Source organism: Artibeus jamaicensis, unplaced genomic scaffold (genome assembly GCF_021234435.1).
Source record: "Artibeus jamaicensis isolate MK-2021 breed Jamaican fruit bat unplaced genomic scaffold, CSHL_Jam_final scaffold_1689, whole genome shotgun sequence".
Classification (NCBI taxonomy): Eukaryota; Metazoa; Chordata; class Mammalia; order Chiroptera; family Phyllostomidae; genus Artibeus; species Artibeus jamaicensis.
The window spans coordinates 4375172-4394313 of NW_026522029.1; the positions used below are offsets into that span (position 1 = coordinate 4375172).

Below are 19142 nucleotides of genomic sequence, written 5' to 3' on the forward strand. Positions count from 1 at the left end.
AGGAGATAGACAACTCTACCTGAATATTATAAGTAACAGGACAAAAATGTTATAGGAAGTCAGAAAAGGAACATCTATGTAAATCTTGGGGGATGTAATAAAAAATTAATCCTTCTCAGAGAACAGAATAGAGCCTTTCTAAACAAGTAGAAGTTAATCAGACAAACACAGGGAAATAAGCATTCTAGACTCATCCAAGAACACAAAGGATCCACAGATCATGCTTCATATGGAGAACAGAAAATATTCAGATGGCTAAAATACTGAGTGCATGTGACGAAAAGGTGAAAGAGATGCTTAAAAAATAAGCTGACACTTGCAGATTCAAGGTGCTAGAAAGATCTCTTTGCCCTATTTTCACCTCCAAATCACCCAAAACAATAACCAGAGAAACAACAAAGACAGCCTTTATCTTCCGTGAAACCAGGAGACTTCTCTATAATCCAAACCACAGTACGTAAAAAAAGCAGTTGGAAGGAATGGAAAATGACTCAGCATAGAAAAGCAAGGTCAAACCTAAAAGCCTGAGCAAGGAAGATACTAATGAAAAGCAAAGTATGTCCACCCCAAAGAATCCAAGAATGCTTCAGGAATAAGAGGCAACAGACACTGTGGAAGGTAGGCATGAAACAGGGGACTAAATTTAAGGAGGCTATTTCAAAGTCCTTTTCTGGACTCTAGTCCATACTAGCCAGTGTAGTCAGAGAACTAACCCTACTCTATTGCAACAAACACAGACATAAATTGAAAAAGATAATCTCTAAACATGGGTATAGTAGGCAAAGGGAGGGGTAGCATACAGGATCACTGAAAAGATAGCACATTGAATGATGCGACTCAGCATGTCTTCCTACCCTGCCAACCTAGCTCCAAAATGCAACAGCCAAGTTTTTATCTCCAGGCACAAATCTGAAGAAAAAAAACAGTCTTCAAAGTAATGACAGTGAGGAATCCCCAGCCAAAACATTTGCTGGCCAGACCATCATTTTACAGGGAACCTCAACAATCTGTGAGCTCTACCCAAGCACCCAAAACTTCACCAAGCTTTCTTGCACTGCACTGTCTGTGTTCTTTATAACAAGCACAGTTTTAACTTTTAAAAATACCTCCTCCTTTCAGAAATCTCACTTACAAATTCAGCTAAAATATAGAAAATTGCTAACTCTTTCAAAGTTTGTAAGTCTAACACATAGATTATTCTATCACTAAACCAGAACTAAAAGAAAACTCTAAAATCTTCTCTGTGTTTTCAATTAATTTTTGCTACTATCGTTTAAGTAGATATCCATATTATCTATCGTTATGAGGTATCACATGGCAAATCAGAGAAAAACTGGGAAAAAAAGGGCAAACAAAAAGCAGAGGATTCCTTTCTCTGTAATGCTCTCCACTGGGAAATAAAAGGCTTAATTAAAACTGATAAAGTTGGCATAATAATGACCTAAAAACAACATTTACAAATTTCAAGTCTTACACTATGTGACATTAAAAAAGAAGCAAAAAAAAAATGTTTTAGTTCACCTTCATTTGTGTTATGAATAGTATATTTCAAAATAAACTACAGAATGTGGGATGAATGGTCAATGATCATCATCTTCACATTTTATGAGGCTTTTGTCTGAACAAAAGTTCTCACAAAGTAAAATATTTTTGCAGCAAGGCCCTATTACTCACTAATACAAATAATGTAGAAGATTCACTGATTTTTTTAAAGGTGTAGCATCCATTGTGTGTGCATATTTGAGTCAATGGAAATTAATTCTGCTAGGCAAATGGCTGAATATTTGGATATGTAAAATAATAAAATTATCTAATAGAAATTTATTGTACAGTCAGCAAATACAAATTTTCTTTTGAAATTTTAAATATTTTATAAATTACGCCCTGGCTGAGTGGATTGAGTGCCAGCCTGAGAACCAAATGGTTGCTGGTTCCATCCCGTCAGGGCACATACCTGGGTAGCAGGCCAGTTCCCAGCGGGGGACAAAGGAGAGGCAACCACACATTGATATTTCCCTCCCTCCCTCCTCCCCTCCCCCTCTAAAAATAAATGAATAAAATCTTTTCTAAAAATCATATGACCATGTCAATAGATGCATAAAAAACATTTGGTAAAATCGAGCACCCACTTTTGGTAAAAAACACCTAGCAAAGTGGGAACAGAGGGAACATATCTCAACATAATAAAGACCATATACAAAAAACCTACTGCCAGCATCATTCACAATGGGCAAAAAACTAAAAGCATTTCTATTAAGATCAGGAACAAGACAAGGCGCCCACTGTCACCACTCTTATTCAACATAGTACTGGAAGTCTGAGCCACAGTGACCAGACGAGAAGAAATAAAAGGCATCTAAATTGGAAAGGAGGTAAACCTCTCATTATTCGCGGATGACATGACAGCATAAACAGAAAACCGTATAAGGTCTACCAAAATATGACTCAGCCTTATAAGTGAATTTGGCAAAGTAGCAGGACACAAAGTCAATACTCAGAAATCTAAGGCATTTTTAACAACAACAACAAACTCTCAGAAAGAGAAACTACAAAACAAATCCCATTTACTATAGCAACAAAAAAATAAAATAAAATAAAGTACCCAGGTATAAATTTAACCAAGGAGGTAAAAGACCTGTACTTGGAAAACTATACAACACTGGAGAAAGAAAATGAAGAAGATACAAATAAATGGAAGCATATACCCTATTCATAGATTGGAAGAATCAACATCATTAAAATGTCCATACTATCCAAAGCAATTTATAGATTCAACACAATTCCTATTAAAATATCAGTGACATACTTCAAAGATCTAGAACAAATATTCCAGAAATTTATATGGAACCAGATACCAAACAGCCTTAGCAATCTTGAGAAAGACTGGAGGGATCACAATATCTGATATTAAACTATATTACAAGGCCACTGTAATCAAAACAGTGTGGTACTAGTATAAGAACAGACATATGCGTCAATGGAACAGAATAGAGAGCCCAGAAATAAACCCATGTCTTTATGGTCAATTAGTATTTGGCAAAGCGGGCAGGAGCATATAATGGAGTAAAGACAGTCTCTTCAATAAATATTGGGAGAACTGGATTAGAACATGCAAAAAAATGAAACTAGACCACCAAATAACACCATACACCAGAGTAAATTCAAAATGGATAAAAGACTTAAATATAAGTCAGGATGCAAAAATTCTAGTGGAAAACGCATGCAGTAAAATTTCAGATATCTCACATAGCAATATTTTTGCCAATATGCAATGGAAATAAAGAAAAAATAAATAAATGGATATACATCAAGTTAAAAAGCTTCTGTACAACTAAAAAACTATCATCAAGATGAAAAGAAAATCAACTATATGGGAGAATATATGTGCCAACAGTACAATGGACAAGAGTTTAATCTCTAAAATACATAAAGAACTCATATAACTCAACACCAGGAAGACAAAAAACTCAGTTAAAAATGGGCCAAAGACCTGAATAGCCATTTCTCCAAAGAGGACATACAGAGGGCCCAGAGATATATGAAAAGATGCTCAACATCACTAGCCATCGGAGAGATGCAAATTAAACACACAATGAGATATCACCCCACACCTGCCAAAATGGCTATCATTAATAAATCAACAAACAAATGCTGGATGTGGAAAAAAGTGAGGATGTGGAAAAAAGAGAACCCTAATGCACTGTTGCATTAGGTGGGAACACAGACTGGTGCAGCCACTGTGGAAAACGGTATAGAGTTTCCTCAAAAAAAAATTAAAATGGAACTGCCTTTTGACCCAGCAATTCCATCGCTGGGAGTATACCCTAAGAACCTTGAAACACTAATTCAGAAGAACTTACACACCTCTATGTGCATAGCAGCACTATTTATAACAGCCAAGATTTGGAATGTCTAAATGCCCATCAGTAGATGAGTGGACCAAAAAACTGTGGCACATTTCTATAATGGAATACTACACAGCAGAAAAAAAGAAGGAATTCCCGACTTTGTGTCAGCATGGATGGAATTGGAGACTATTATGCTAAGTGAAATAAGTCAGTCAGTGAAAGACGAATATCATATGATTATACTTATCAGAAGACTCTAGGGAACAAAATAAACTAAGGATCAAAATAGAACCAGACCATGGAATCAGGGAATAGGCTGACAGGTGTTAAGTCAGGAGGAGGGAGGTGGGGACTGACAAAAGGTGAAGGGGTTAGTCAAATAACATACATGAAGAACCCAGGGACATGGATAATGATGAGGGGACTATGGAAGTGGGGAGTGGGCTTAGTGGAGGGAAATGAAGGGGAGGAAAGGGACATCAGTAATAGCATAAACAAAATATCAAAATGAAAAAAGAATTTTAAAAATGAGCAAATATGAAGTATATAGAGAGTTAATTTTTGAAAAAAAAATACCTGCTTTTCCTTCTCATTTACTTCTTTCTTGCATTCTTCTTCAAGCTGTTGGATTTTTTCATAGTCTTCCTTTACTTTAAAAATAAAACAAAGATACCTTAATATCTTAATGAAATTGCATAACGAACAAAACTTTAAGTTTCTTGTATTTTATTTAACTCTCTTCCATGTTTCTAACAAGCAAAAAGTATATTTTCTTGCTAAATTTAATGAACTAGTGAATTTAATATCAAGGTTACAACGTAAGAAAACACAGCATATGTAAAAGTTCTTTACTGGGGGCAGGGACGGGGCATGTAAGCATGTGTGTCCTTTGCCTGAACAACAAAGGGAATTTACTCCCCTAAATGAGGGGGATAACCTCAGGAAGTGAGATGATATACCAGCAACACATGTGGCACCTGAGGTCACTGTAAGACTTTTGTTATGAGCAAGATGGGAAGCTTTCAAAGAGCTTAGAGCAGAGGAATGTCACACTCTTGATTTATACTTTACTCGATCAGTTTTGCTAGCAGTTTATCAATTTAATCGGTGTTTTCAAAGAACCAACTTTTGTTTTGGTTGACTGACTCTATTACATGCATGCTTTCTCTCTCAAAAAAAATAAAAGTTCTTCATTATACACTAATTTGAAATAACATTTAAAGTATATATTGTTATTTTTGCATGCAACTTTACCAAGACACGTAAAAAGACAAAATCACACTTCTAAAAATTAAACACAAACATGAGTTAAGTTTGATTTCAAGGAAAATGTAGCTTTGAAGCCAAAAACATAGTTTTGACACACATGAATTCCCTGCCACTTCCACAAGATTTTAGGAACTTACAAGACAACACATAATACAAAAACTAAAAGAGTTGAGACATCAAGCTAATGGTATAAAAACATTAACAGAATCTAGTAAAAATATAATGACAGAAGAATAACAAAAATTAAATAGAATCCCTACATTTAAAATGCATTTCTAGTCTGGAATTCTCAGCTTGAACACGAAGTTCCTCAAAAGCTATTATCATTTTCTGAAATACAAAATTTAACTTTTAAGAATAATACTTAAAATTTTGAAATAGTTTTCTTCAAACTAAAAATTATTAATAAATTTGTATCATGTGGTCATTGGATTTAAAACCATGCAACTTTGAATAATGAAAACCCTATACTTTTTATCAATTAAATAATTTCTAAAAACGTATTGAGTGCCTATTATGTTAGCTTCTCATATGCTTAAAGGTACTAGAAACAAGTTACATATTAAACAACAGTAAAATGACTGTTAGTATCCTGACTTACTTAATAGCCTTAGTATCAAATCTGTAATTTTCTCTTTATTTTTACTTACTTACTTCATATCTGTCTTCCCTATTAAAGCCGCTGTGATGTCTGTGCCCACAGGAGTCCAAATTATATGGTCATCATCTGGCACTATGAGTTCATTCAACATTCAACAAATCTTGATTTGCAAAATTGGATGAATTCATTTATCCAATTAATAAATAGTTACTAAGTGTCTATTACATGCCAGGCACTGTTTTAGGCACTTAGGATATAAGCCAAAGCCTTTATCCTACTGAAAGTAACTTATATTCCGTAAAAGAAATAATACACACACACAGGAAGACACACATACATCAGATGTCATGTAGTTTTAGGGGCTCCTTAGAAAAATTAAACAAAGTAAGGCAAGTAATAATGAAATAGGAAGATATTTTAGGTAAAGTAGTAAAGGTATAATAAAAAATGAAGTTTATGATTTTGCATAAGATCTTGGACACAAAAGTTCTAGACAAAGGGAACAAATTCAAAGAACCAAGATCAGAAAGAGCTTAGCAAGTTTGAGAAACAAAAAAGAGTGACTATAGCCCTGGCAGGTGTAGCTCAGTGGATTGAGTACAGGCCTGCAAACCAGAGGATCGTAGTTCGATTCCCAGTCAGGGCACATGCCTGGGTTGCAGGCCAGTTCCCAGTAGGGGACCCACGAGAGGCAACCATACACTGATATTCTCTCCCTCTCTCCTTCCCTTCCCCTCTAAAGATATAGTAGAGAAGGAAAGTGGAGAATTGTAGGGATGGGATAATGTGGCACAATTTGCTAGTACCTGACACAGAGTTAATAAATGAAGTTAACAGTGTCATGAACATGTAAATTCAAAAGCTACCCAATAACAAAACATTAACACTCATAGTAGAAAACCTTAGAAATTTTATTGGTGATATAATCATATATAAACAAATAATAATCCCTTTAGCAAGAACAGGTTTGTTTTTTTTTGCCTGCCCATTTTGCAAGAACAGTTTTCTATACCTTTGTAGCTATCACTCTACTTTGCTTAGAAATACCTCTGTTTAAAATATTAAATGTTCACTACCACTTACCTCAATGTTATTATTTAGGTCCATGTAAACTTGCCTAGTTTCTTCCCGTTCATATTCATCTATTATTAATATAAAATATTTTAAAATTAAAATTTAAGATAATTATGATACCAACAAGATAATTCTCCAAATGCTTCAGGAAAACATTAAAATACTTCAATTCTGTGTTAGTGAAGGTCACTGCTGTATCTTTTCAATCTTTTAGTAGCAGCAAAAGCAGTTTCATAGTAAGTCATGGGAGTACTTCATCTCAACCTCAGAATCTTGGTGCTGCTTGATTATCTATAATTTCCTTCCACAAAATAACTATCCCTCAATTTATTCAAGCTTTGTAAAATATAATTTTAGCCTTTACAATGAGTATGGGTTTAACAACTATTCTACGAAGCATTTTTTTCCTGACTTCTGGTCAAGATGGAGGCACAGGTAAATATGCCTCACATCCACGCACAACTACAGGAAAAATACAACTAGACTATAAAAACAAGTATCATGCAGAATGGTCAGAAAATCAAGCTATGTGGAAGTCAGACAACTGATGATTTAAAGAAGCCACATTCATCCAGACGGGTAGGAGGAACAGAGACTCAGAGACACATGGAGAAGCATGGAGATGGGAATAGAAGATCCCACATCCACGTGTGGTGGATAGAAATCAGGCAGGATACCTCTGGAGCAAAGGATCCCAGCCCCAGACCAGACCACCCAGCCCAGGGTTCCAGTACAAGGAAGAGAAGTCCCCATAACTTCTGTCTATAAAAGCCAGTGGGGTTTGGTGCAGTGGAAGAAACTGTGGAATTCTCAAGGGACTCCTCTTAAAGGGCCCACAGAAGACCTAGGACTCATGTAGAACCCCCTACTCTAGGACTCAGCTGTAATAGCTGGAAGGGCACCAGTGACATACAGGGAAAAAATGAAGAGACTGGAAACAGGGCAGTGCCAAGAGACTGCTGCCTCCCAGGCAAAACTCCAGAGGCCAGGCAGCAACACTGTCCCCTCGGCAAGCCCTCCCCTACACAGACCAACAGAGCAGTGACAGGGGTGGCCCCACCCTGGCAATTATCTAAGGGTCTACCCCATATAACTTAACAAGTGTGCTTTTCTACAACAGGCCGCACTACTAAGACAGGGAATCAAAGCAGCTCTACCTAATGCACAAAAACAAACACAGGGAGGCTGCCAAAAGAAATATGGCCCAGATGAAAGAGAAGAACAAAACTCCAGAAAAAAAAAACTGAATAAAACGGAGATAAGCAACGTATCAGATTCAGAGTTCAAAACACTGGTTTATGAGGATGCTCAAGGAACTCATTGGGTACTTCAACAGCATATTAAAAAAAAAAAAAACCTAGACAGGAATGAAGGGTTACATTAAGTGAAATAAAAGTCTACAGGGGGCAGCAGTAGAGGGGATGAAGCCAAGAATCAAATCAACAATGTGGAACACAAGGAAGAAAAAAATATTCAATCAGAGCAGCAGAAAGAAAAAACAATTCAAAAAAAAAAGAGGATAAGTTTAGGAAACTCTGGGACATCTTTAAACATCCAAATCATATAGGAGTGCCAGAGGAAGAAGAGAAAGAGAAAGAAATTGAAAACTTATTTGAAAAAATGAGAGAAAAATCCCCTAACCTGGTGAAGGAAACAGACATACAAGTCCAGGAAGCACAGAGAATCCCAAACAAGATGGGGACCCAAACAGGACCCAAGACATTATCATAAATAAAATGTTAAAGGTTAAAGATAAAGAATATTAAAAGCAGCAAAAGAAAAGCAGATATAAAAACAGAGAGTTCCCATAAGACTGTCAGCTGATTTCTCAAAAGAAACTTTGCAGGCTAGAGGAGACTAGCAGGAAGTATTTATTCAAAGTGATGAAAAGCAAGGACCTACAACCTACATTACTCTATCCAGCAAAGCTATCATTTAGAATTGAAGGGCATATAAAGTGCTTCCCAAACAAGGTAAAACTAAAGCAGTTCACCATCACCAAGCCATTATTATATGAAATGCTAAGGGAATTATAATTTAAAAAAAGATCAAAATGGCAATAAATTCACAACTACCAATACTTTTATGCAAATAACAAACTAAGCAAACAAGAAGAACAGGAACAGAATCGTGGATATGTTGATTATTTGGAGCATTATCAGTTGGGGGGGAAGGGGAAAAATTGGGGGGAAAGGTGCAGAGATTAAGAAGCACAAATTGGTAGAGACAGAACAGAGAGGGGAATGTTAAGAACAGTATAGGTAATGGAGTAGCCTAAGAACTTATATGCATAACCCATGGACTTGAACTAACAGGGGAATGCTGGAGGGAATGGGGGGTACCAGGTGGAGGGGCAAAGGGGGAAAATTGGGACAACTGTAATAACATAATTAATAAAATATATTTTTAAAGTATTTTTCTCCTTTGTATATTTAGGATTCACAAGCTACACATGAAAGGTAAAGCTTGTTCTTGTTGTCTCTTGATCTATTTCTAAGAATGCAGAAAAGGAAGATAAACCTCAAGACAGGAAGAGCAAATTTAAGAATGGCCCCAGAGAAAAATCGCCTATGAATCCCTTATAATATTCTTGTCCCCCCCCCTTTTTTTTTGGTATTTTTATGCGCACAATGATTTTCTCTAATTATACTAAAGCCTTCAGTAGAATCAGTAAAATTGAATGTTGGTAGGAGGTGCTATGAGGAATTAAGGTACGAGGCAGTATAAGAAAATGTGCCTATCCCTTCATCATTCCCCCAGACAAGGCCAGCAGCACAGAAACCACACTGAATTCCCAGATTCTCATGAACAAGGTGCAAAACGAGAACAGCAGCTCAAAGTGTCAACAAGGAGCCAAACAACCAAAAAGAGGGCACATGAACTGACTTTAGAAGAACACAAATATCTTAAACCCCTCAAAAATACTGCAGAGAACTCTGAAATAATCATAGCACATGAAACAGGAGCTGAACTATTCTTATTTGAATACTAAAAGGCTGGAAATTTTAAGGAAACAGATGCAGAACACATTAGCATTTCAACAAATAGTTCATGTCAATACCTTTTACTCCATCTGTTCACTGTCATTTTCACTACCTAACACACAGCAACAAACCCTATCTATTCCTCAGAAACTATCTGTAATAAAGAACTGCATTCCCAACCCAGTCACTGTGGCTCAGTTGGCTGGGCATCATCCTGCAAACTGAAGGATCACCAGTTTGATTCCTGGTCAGGGCCTATACCTGAGTTGCAGGTTTGGTCCCCAGTTGGGGTGCATATGAGAGACAACCAATTAATTTTTCTCCCTCATCAGATGTTTCTCTCCCCTTCCTTATCTCTCCCTTCATCTCTCTCTAAAATCAAAAATAAAAATAAAATTTAATTTAAAAAAAGAATTGCACTCTATCCCCAACACCATTTTGGTCTTTCTTCTTGATATTTATCTACCCATCAATTCATCTATCAATCTATCGCTCTATCTTCCCATTCCCCCTCCTTAACTCTCTTCTTCCTCCTTCCTCCCTCCCCTCTTTCCCTATTTCTCCTACTTTCCCTTTGCCCCTAGCCCTTTGCCCTCATCTTTGTCCCTCCATTCCCCTCCCCTCCCCTCCTCTTTTCTCCCTCTGTCTCTCTCATATTCTCACACACAGACCCCACTCTGTCCCATATTGGGGAACTAGATCTTGAAGTTCAGACAAAATTAGTTTCCTTAAAGAAGAAATGATTTAACTCAAAGCAAAGAAAAAAATCTTTGAGTTCCAAAAGCCAAATGTTGGGGTTAGGAGAAAGATTCAGGGCATAAGTAATAGATTTTAAACATATATATGTCAGAACAAAACTCCCCATCTTTTAGACCTAGGAAATATTTCCAACTTGAGAAAGAGAAGCCTTTACAAGGAGAAAGTGAGAGAGCTTATTAGTTGGTGGGAGATATTTAAAAGGGGTTCTGCAGCTTCTCCCTTCCTCAGGCTAAGCCTCATGTTGAGGGACCACAGAAACACCAGAGAGTCGGGGCAAACCAAGAGCAAAGTAGGAATGTGCCTTTTTCTTCAGTAGGGTTCAAGAAAGATGACAAATCCTCAAGGAAAAAATGACTGTAAAATATAGTTAGACAGATGAGGTCTTAGACACACAGCTTCAGGGTTTCCCGTTTCAACATTTTATGCAACTGCACGTGGTGGGATGAAGGGCCGAGAACCAGCGAACCCGGAAAAGCACTGACGGCAGGGAGAAGGGACAACTCAGCAGCAACCCACGTGGACCATTAACTGAATACCAGCTGAAATGTTGATAGTCTCAAAGAATAAATGACTGAGAAACAAATGTCCCTCTCTACCACATGGTACTATATGTGTACCCCCAAACTTAGATATAACCCCAAAGGAAGGAAAAATTTTTCCAAATTTACTGAGATTAAGTTTTTCTATGCCAGCAGAATCAAGGCATTATCATTTTTTAATATTTGAAGATATTAAAATGTACATGCTTGAGTTTGTTGACTAAAATTATTCAGAAATATACACTCTACATATAAGAGTACCAAACAGAAAACCAAACAGAAGGGGCAGAAAGAAGATGCAACTATGCACAGTGAAAACTTTAGAAACTGATCAGTGACCTGCCGTACAACTATAAATATGAAAAGAGAATTCAACCACTAAAACAGAGAGGAAATCAGGACCAAAGTGAGTTTAACGGCCAGTTTATCTAGTCTGAATAGTTTCTGCCTTTTTCAATGATGTATATGGGGAGAAAAACCTATGGTACCTATGAAAAAACATGGTCAAACAAAGGAAAGAAGAAAACATGAAAGATGAAAACATGAAAGATGTTAAAATAAACAGCCTATCTCTGAAAACGAATTCTTTAGAATCCAGATGAAAATTTCATAAAACTACTCAATTATTCTCAACAGAAGCAAGATAATATAGCCTCAATGAGGAAGATAGAGTCATAAAGAAAGAACAGGCCACATGGATAATAAGGCAAGTATTAAAATTTTTTTAAGGGAAAAAATGCCATCAATATGTCACACCAAGATACAATCCTTACTTCCAGTCAAGATGACACATAGGTAAATACAGCTCACCTCCTCACACAACTACATTGAAATCACAACTAAACTACAGAACCACTATTATTCGGAACCTCCCAGAATCAAACCAAATGGAAGTCCTTAAACTACAGAACTGGTAGGAGGGGCAGAGACGTAGAACAGGCTGGTCCCACACCCATGCGTGCTAGAGAAAAATCAGGAGGGAGATTTCAGGAGCAAGGGATTACAGCTCCACACCAAGCTGCTTTGCCCAGGGTTCCAATGCCAGGAAGATAAATCCACCCAACTTCTGGCTATGAAAACCAGTGGGGATTGAGGCTATGAAAGGCAGAAACTTCTGCAGTCCCAAGTGGTTCCCCTTAAAGGGACAACACTCGGACTTACCTGGACACACTTCCTCTGAGCCCCAATGCCAACAGCAGCTTAAAAGGCATAAGGGGCATATGGAGAGGAACCAAAGTGTCTGACATTAGGGCAAGAGCTGAGGGGTAGCCTCCTACCAGAGAGAAGTGCTGGCAGAGGCCATTGTACCTTTTCTGAGCCCACACCCCACAGAGCCAGTAGACAGGTGCCATATCTGAGACTCCATCAACCTGGCTCACACTGTTTGCCCTGCCTGGTGATTCCCAGAGACTCTGCCCCTACCCAACCTTTGGGCCCACCCAAGCTGTTTCCAATGGCTTTTCCATATGAATGGCTTGTCACTGCTCATGCTTCAGATTTTCCTAAATTCTCTCAATGGCATCTAGCTTCCACAAGCCTTGTGCCTCTCTCTAAGTGGTTCCAGGCTTGGCATTAGCAGCAGCTGGCTTTGGTTCACAGTATGGCTTCACCTGGGCAGCTCCAAGCACAGCACAAGTAGCAGCCATCTGCAGACTACTTTGTAGCTCATGATGGGTGACCCTGGCGAAAACACAGATGGTGGCTAATCTTGGCCCCAAAGCCTACAACCCAGAGTACAGCTAAAGACCACGTGACAGCACCACCACCAAACCACCTCCACAAGCAACACACTCAAAGGCTGAATCAGCATGCATCGGAGCCCTGCTGTAGTAAATCCTGCTCTGTGAAGTGGACCCCTGCACAGCTAATCCTCCAGTGTGGTTGGAGGTTGGTGGTCAGTGGTCACAGCCAGTCCTTGAAGCTGACTGGCCTGGGTAAATCCCTCCCATTGACCTGCCAACAGCAATCAAGGCTAAACTACAAGAGGAGGGTACACCCACCTTGTAGGCTGGGTGCACCTTGAGTACCCAGCTTGGGTAATAGGACAGGCAGTACCACTGGACCCTACAGGACACCTACTACATTAGGCTACTCTACCAAGCCCAGGATGCTGTGGCAGTTCCACCTAATACATAGAAACAAACACAGGAAGGATGCCAAAATGAAGAGACAAAGAAACATGGCCCAAATGAAAAAAAAAAAAAGAACAAAACTCCAGAAAAAGAACTAAGCGAAATGGAGACAAGCAATATACTACCTGCAGAGTTCAAAACACTGGTTGTAAGGATGCTCAATGAACTTATGGGAAAAGTAGATGAACTCAGAAAGAACTTCAACAGCATAAAAAAGAATATGGTTACCAATAAAAAGAACCAGTCAGAAATGAAGGATACACTAACTGAAATGAAGAACAATTTATAGGGAATCAACAGTAGAATAGACAAAGCCAGAAATCAAGTCAATGATTTGGAATATAAGGAAGCAAAAAACACTCAATCAAAACAAGAAAAAGAAACAAGAATCAAAAATGAGTATAAGGAGCCTTTGGGACAACTTCAAGTGTACCAATATTGCCATCATGGGGATGCCAGAAGAAAAGAGAAAACAAGAAACAAAATGTATTTGAAAAAATAATGACAGAAAACTTCCCTAATTTGGTGAAAGAAATAGACATATAAATCCAAGAAGCACAGAGAGTCCTGAACAAGATGACCCCAAACAGGACCACACCAAGACACATCATAATTAAAGTGTCAAAAGTTAAAGACAAGGAGAGAATCTTAGAAGCAGCAATAGAAAACAGTTAGTTACATACAAGGGAGATCCCATAAGACTGTCAACTGATTTCTCAAAAGGCTAAAAGGGATTGACAAGAAATATTCCAAGAGATGAAAAGCAAGAACATACAACCAAGATTCCTCTACCCAGGAAACCTACCATTTAGAACTGAAGGAGAGAGAAAGAGCTTCCCAGAAAAGAAAAAGCAAAAGGAGTTTACCACCACCAAACCAGTATATATTAAATGATAAAAAGTCTTAAGAAGAAGAAGATCAAAACTATGAACAATAAAATGGCAATAAATAGCTACCTATCAGTAACTGAATCTAAAAAACAAACAAACAAGCAAGCAAACAAGGAGAACAGAAACAGAATCGTGGATACAGAGAACATTTTGATAGTTGCCAGATGGGAGAGGCATCAGGTGATGTGTGTAAAAAGTAAAAGGTTTAAAAAGTATATATTGGTTGTTACAGAACAGTCCTGGGGATATAAAGTACAGCAGAGGGAATATAGTAGCCAAGGAATATATACGCACTGATCCATGGAAATGGGCAATAGTGTGTGTTGGCCTGAGGGAGTGGGGGGATCTGGGTAGAGAGGAGGAAGTAGGGGAAAATTGGGCCAACTGTAATAACATAAACAATAAAATATATATTAATTTTTAAGTTATACTCTTTAATTCATTTAAGAGATCTAAAAAATGTTTTAAAAGATTCTTCAAACCACCATCTGATCTCTGACTTAGCCTAAAACTAAACAGTGAAGACAATTCATTCCACTCTCAGCCCCCACCAATAAAATAATAATAAATTGATAAAATCACATAAAACAAGAAAGACATTTACATTTCTTTGTCTTTTCTGCAGATCTGGTACAGGTTTCTTTCAGTAAATTGCATAAATGCCTTGTAGCATTATTCCTGGAACAAAGGAAAGAGCCTAAGTTTAATCTGATTGCAAGCAAAATCATATTCAAAAGTTATGAAACATACTGTTACAACTATTAAAGGAATTCTTAAATATTATATTTTGTATATATCACATACTGTTCATAAATGATATGTAGCAAAAAACAGTTGACTGTACTACTAGCAAAGATGCCTTCTTTTAAAAGTAAAGGAATAATTCTTTAACAAGTTTCTACCCAAGTAGCTATCAACAGCCTTTCAGTAAAGATTTCCAGATTTTCCTTAAAAAAAAGGACAAGAGAGGGTTGGGCTTTTCATTTACCAATTACCCTAAATATACTAGCTATCTACTTTCAAAACATAAAATAGCTAGTTTTTTGACTAGCCATTCATTATGTGAAAAAAAATACCTCTGATCACCTTAATAGATATTGAGAAAGCATCTGACAAAATTCAATACTCATTTATTATTTTTAAAACATGCTTCTCCATCAACATAATAAAGGCCATACACAAGAAACCTACAGCCAACATCATACTCAATGGTCAAAAAGTAAAAGCTTTCCTCCTAAAATCAGGAACAAGACAAGGGTGTCTGCTTTCACCACATCTATTCAGCATAGTATTGGAAGTTCTAGCCACAGCAATCAGACAAGAAAAAGAAATAAAAGACATAAAAATTGGAAAGGAGGAAGTAAAACTGTAATTGTTTACAGATGACATGACAGTGTACATAGAAACCCTACAGACTCTACCAAAAAAAAAACCACTTGACCTAGTAAGTGATTTTGACAGAATGGCAAGATACAAAGTCAATATTCAGAAAGCAAAGGCATTTTTGTACACCACCAATGAAATCATATTGGAAATAGAAATTAGGAAAAAATTCCCATTTACTACAGCAACAAGAAAAATAAAGACCCAAGGAATGAACCTAACCAAAGAGGTAAAAGACCTGTCCTCAGAAAACTACAGAACACTGAAGAAAGAAATTAAGGGAGAAGCACATAAATGGAAGCATATACCCTGTTCATGGACTGGAAGAATTAGTATCATTAAAATGTCCATACTACCCAAAGAAATTTATAAGTTCAATGCAATCCCTATTAAAATACCAGTGATGTATTTCACAGGTATAAAACAAATATTTCAAAAATTTATATGGAACCATAAACAACCCCAAATAGCCTCAGAAATCTTGACAAAGAAGAACAAAGTAGGAGAGATCACAATGCCTGATAGCAAACTATACTACAAGTCCACTGTAATCAAAATAGTCTGGTACTGGCATAAGAACAGACATATAGATCAGTGGAACACCAGAGAGAGCCCAGAAATAAACCCACGTCTCTATGGTCAGTATTGACACAGGGGACAGGAGTATACCATGGAGTAAAAATAGCCTCTTCAACAAATGGTGTTGGGAGATCTGGACAGCTATCATGCAAAAAAAAAAAAAAAATGAAACTCAACCACCAACTTACACCATACACAAAAATAAGCTCAAGATGGATAAAAGACTTAAAATATTTAAGTTGTGACACCATAATAAAAGTCCTAGAGGAGAACATAGACAGGAAAATTTTAGATATTCCATGGAGCAATATTTTCACTGATAAGTCCCCTAGAGTAAGGGACATAAAGGAAAGAATAAACAAATAGGACTACATCAAATTAAAAAGGTTCTGCAAAGCTAAAGAAAACATTAGCAATATGAAAAGGTAACCAAATGTATGGGAAAATGTATTTGCTGATGACACCTCAGACAAAGGTTTGATCTCCAAAATATATAAGGAAGTCACATGACTCCACACCAGGAAGACAAATAACCAATTAAAATGGGCAAAGGGACTTCTGGCCAAGATGAAGGCATAGGCATATACACTTTGCCTCCTTGTACAAACAAAAGAAGGACAACAAATTTACAAACAAAAAGTAACCAGAACTGCCAGAAAATTGAACTACATAGAAGTCCGACCACCAAGAAGTTAAAGAAGAAACATTCATTCAGACTGGAGGAGGAGCGGAGACAGGCAGCAGGGTGGAGAGAACTCTCGGCAAGGTGGCAGTGAACAGACTGGGCAAGGCAGCAGCTGACAGAGCTATGGTCCCACATTTGCATGCAGATAAACCGAGAGAAATACCTGGGAAGCAAGATACACTGCACAACCCAGAGTTCCAGCATGGGGAAATGAAGCTTCAAATTTTCTGGCTGAAAAAACCTGTGGCAGTTGTGGTGGTGGGAGAAACTCCTACCCTCACTGGAGAGTTCCTTGGAGAGACCCACAGGGTCCTAGAATTAACACAAACCAACCCACCTGGGAATCAGCACCAGAAGGGCCCACTTTGCTTGTGGGTAGCAGAACTACTTCCAATCGCTTCTCAGTGACTGAAAGCCAGCTGAGAGCTGAGCAAGTGGCATTGTTCCCTCTGGAACCTCTCTCCCACATTCAGCACCACACACAGCTATGTGGGTTGCCCTGTCCTGGTGAATACCTAAGACTTCATCGCTTACAACATAACAGGCCCACCAAGACAATATATATGGCCCAAATGAAGGAACAGATCAAAGCTCAAAAAAAATACAACTAAGCAATGAAGAGATAGCCAACCTATCAGATTCAGAGTTCAAAACACTGGTTTTCAGGATGCTCACAGAAATAGTTGAGTATGATCACAAAATAGAGGAATAAGTGAAGGCTAGAAGAAGTGAAATAAAGGAAAATGTACAGGGAACCAACAGTGAAGGAAATTGGACTCAGATCAATGGTTTGGACCGGAAGAAAGAAACACTCAGCCAGAACAGAATGAAGAAACAAGAATTCAAAAAAATGAGGATAGGTTTAGGAACCTCCAGGACAACTTTAAATGTTCCAACATCCAAGTCACAGGGGTGCCAGAAGGAGAAGAGAAAGAAATTAAAAATTTATCTGAACAAATAATGAAGGAGAACTTCCCCAATCTGGAAAAGAAAATAGACTTCCAGGAAGTCCAGGGAGCTTAGAGAGTCCCAAAGAAGTTGGACCCAAGAAAGCACACACCAAGGCATACCATAAATACATTACCCAAGATGAAAAAAAAGGAAAGAATCTTAAAGGCAGCAGTTCCTACAAAGGAGTGCCCATAAGACTGTCAGCTAATTTTTCAAAAGAAATCTTGCAGGCAAGAAGGGGCTGGAAAGAAGGATTCCAAGTCATGAAAGGCAAGGACCTACACTCAAGATGACTCTATCCAGCAAAGCTATCATTTAGAATGGAAGAGCAGATAAAGCGCTTCCCAGATAAGGTCAAGTTAAAGGAGTTCATCATTACCAAACTTTTATTTTATGAAACGTTAAAGGGACTTATCTAAGAAAAAGAAGATCAAAAATACAAACAGTAAAATGACAACAAAATTACAACTATAGAAATAGAACCAGCAAATAGAACCACAGACATGGAAATAAAGAACAAACTGACAGTGACCAGAGAGGAGGGGTGAGGGAGATAACGGAGAAAAGAAGGGGAAGGCCAAGGAATAAGTATAAAGGACCCATGGACAAGGACAACATGGTGGGGGGAGAATTTAATGTGGGAAGCGAGAGTAATGGCGGGGAAACAGGGACAACTATAACTGAACAACAATAAAAAAATTTTTCTAATCTCAATAAAATGGGTATAGAGGGAATGGTACCTAAACAGTACAAAGGCCTTTTTTAATAAACCTACATACTCAAAGTGAAAAAGCTTTTCCTTTAAGATCAGAAATGAGACAAAGATGCTTAATTTACCACTTTAATTCAATGTGGTATTAGAAGTCCTAGTCAGAGCAACTAGGCAAGAAAAAGAAATAAAAGGTATTCGAATAGAAAAGGAAGAGGTAAAACTGTCACTATTAGCAGATAGTATGTTATCTTAGAAAACCCTAAAGATTCCATCCCACCAAAAAAATGTTAGAGTAAGAAAACTCAGTAAGGTTGCAAGATACAAAATCAATATACAAATTTCAGCTGCATTTCTATAAACTAATTAAGAAAACAACCCCATTTACAAGTGCATCAAAAGGACTAAGATACCTAGTAATAAATTTCACAAAGGAGGTGAAAGACCTATACATTGAAAACTATAAGACACTGATTAAAGAAACTGAAGATGACAGAAATAAATGGAAAAATATTAAATATTCTGTGCTCATGGATTAGAAGAATTAATATGTTAAAATGTCCATACTAGCCAAAGCAATCTAGAAATTCAGTGCAATCCCTATGAAAATCCCAACAGCATTTTCCACAGAAATAAACCAATCAGTCATAAAATTCATATGGAACCATATAAATCAGAAGACCCTGAAAAGTCAAAGCAATCTTGAGAAAGAACAAAGCTGGATCCATCATACTTCCTG

At 37.5% G+C, this 19142-nt stretch overlaps 1 protein-coding gene across 2 annotated transcripts in view; it reads right to left on the reverse strand.

Annotated features, from left to right (window-relative positions):
- SYCP1 (synaptonemal complex protein 1) overlaps positions 1-19142 on the reverse strand; it is an 84145-nt gene that overhangs the window by 58789 nt on the left and 6214 nt on the right. For both annotated transcript variants that reach the window (XM_053656067.1, XM_053656066.1), the window contains exons 7-10: positions 14701-14774; positions 6802-6860; positions 5378-5447; positions 4425-4498 (exon numbers count right to left, since the gene is read on the reverse strand). In XM_053656067.1, the coding sequence (XP_053512042.1) occupies positions 4425-4498; positions 5378-5447; positions 6802-6860; positions 14701-14774 (277 nt within the window). The remainder of the gene's footprint in view (positions 1-4424; positions 4499-5377; positions 5448-6801; positions 6861-14700; positions 14775-19142) is intronic.